Below are 2,058 nucleotides of genomic sequence, written 5' to 3' on the forward strand. Positions count from 1 at the left end.
TCTCTGTTTGATCCTATCCAATGCCACGATTATTGCCCATTAAGAGTTAAAGTTATCAAGTCTTTTCCTACTATGTTTCAGTTTTTAGCTTCTAGTTAAATTTTACGTATCCTTCCATCCCAGCCCTCTCCTGGACATTGCTACACTTTGTGGTTGCTATCAAGGTCTCATTCTCCTTTTACCACCATTGGAACCTTCTAGCTTTGCTCACTTCTACTGTTCGTGGAAGAGAGCCATGGATGGAGCCTCAGGAAATGACTCCGAGGTCACCGAGTTTGTCCTGCTGGGCCTAACGGAGACTCCAGCCCTACAGCCCATCCTCTTCGTCATCTTCCTTCTTGCTTATGCAGTTACTGTTGGTGGCAATTCCAGCATCCTGGCTGCCATCCTTGCTGAACCCAAACTCCACACCCCCATGTACTTCTTCCTAGGGAACTTGTCCCTGCTGGATGTTGGGTGCATCAGCGTCACTGTCCCCGCCATGCTGAGGCACTTCATGTCCCATAACAGAGGCATTCCCTATCAGGCCTGCCTCTCCCAGCTCTTCTTCTTCCACCTCCTGGCTGGGGTGGACTGCTTCCTCCTGACTGTCATGGCCTATGACCGCTATCTGGCCATCTGCCAGCCCCTCACCTATAGCACCCGCATGAGCTGGGGAATCCAGCAAGCCCTGGTGGCTATGTCTTGTGTCTTTTCCTTCACCAATGCACTGACCCAAACTGTTGCCTTATCTACTCTTAAATTTTGTGGCCACAATGTGATCAATCACTTCTACTGTGACCTCCCACAGCTCTTCCAGCTCTCCTGCTCCAGCATCCAACTCAATGAGCAGTTGCTCTTTGCAGCAGCAGCCTTCATGGGTGTTGCCCCCTTAATCCTCATCACTGTGTCCTATGCACACGTGGTAGCCGCAGTCCTGCGAATCCGCTCTGCTGAGGGCAGGAAGAAAGCCTTCTCCACGTGTGGCTCCCACCTCACTGTGGTGGGCATCTTCTATGGGACAGGAGTATTCAGCTACATGAGACTGGGCTCAGTGGAGGCTTCAGACAAGGACAAGGGGATTGGCATCCTCAACACTGTCATCAGCCCCATGCTGAACCCACTCATCTACAGCCTCCGGAACCCTGATGTGCAGGGCGCACTGCGGCTGGTGCTCACCAGGAGACAGCCCCCCAAGTGAAATCCCTGCCTCTGGTCTTAATGAATGTCATGGACCACTTATTGCTTCCAAGAGGTATTGTGACTAGTGCAAATGGTATGACGAAATTGGATCAGTGACTGGCTTAGAAAGGAAAGTACAATAAAAATGATAATAGCTATTACTTATATGGTGATTACCACATGCCAGGCTACTGTTCGAAGTGACTGACATGTATTAACTCATTTAATCCTCATAACAACCCTGTGAGGTAGATACAGATTTACAAATTATGGGTTAGGAAACTGAACCTCAGAGAGGTTAAGTAACTTGCCCAAAGTTACACAGCTAACGAATGTCAGAGATGGGATTTGAACCTAGGCAGGCTACATCTTTAACTATTGCCTCTCAAGAGTAATAAATCATTTCAAGTAGGAAGGGCATCTGTAAGGTGGGGTGGACGGATGAGCAACAAAGAAGGGGAAAAAAAAGGAAGTTCAATGTTATGGGGAACAGCTATTTGAATGAAATCGTATATGAATTAAGCTGTTTTGTTCCTTTAACAAATTTACAGTTTATTTCAGAGCAATTGGTAGAAGTTGAGAGGAAATTGCTGGAGGCTTATTTCAACAAATAAACCAACAAAAAGAGAACATATTTTAAAACCCAAATCTGAAGAAATAGGCACTGTTTGAAAAAAATGAGGTGGAGTATCTTCATATTGGACCAACAATTACAAAAAATATGTGTAATAAAGTTAATTAGAGTAAGAGATTTGGCTCATTTGGAAAATGAATGACTGAATGGAGATCAGAGATCTTGACTGACTCTCTGCTGTGAACCTGAACCAGCACTCTCCCTCTGCATTGCTGTAAGGAGGACGACACTTCATCGATTCAATTCATAGCTTTAAAAAGCTT

The 2,058-nt window shown here is 45.8% G+C and overlaps 1 protein-coding gene across 1 annotated transcript; it reads left to right on the forward strand.

Annotated features, from left to right (window-relative positions):
• Nucleotides 1–235: 235 nt before the first annotated feature.
• On the forward strand, nucleotides 236–1,180 carry OR3A4 (olfactory receptor family 3 subfamily A member 4). The gene has a single exon (NM_001391650.1). It carries the CDS (start codon nucleotides 236–238, stop codon nucleotides 1,178–1,180), a length of 945 nt encoding a protein of 314 aa, NP_001378579.1.
• The last annotated feature ends 878 nt before the right edge of the window (nucleotides 1,181–2,058 follow it).

Source organism: Equus caballus, chromosome 11, assembly GCF_041296265.1.
Source record: "Equus caballus isolate H_3958 breed thoroughbred chromosome 11, TB-T2T, whole genome shotgun sequence".
In the NCBI taxonomy this organism is placed as follows: domain Eukaryota; kingdom Metazoa; phylum Chordata; class Mammalia; order Perissodactyla; family Equidae; genus Equus; species Equus caballus.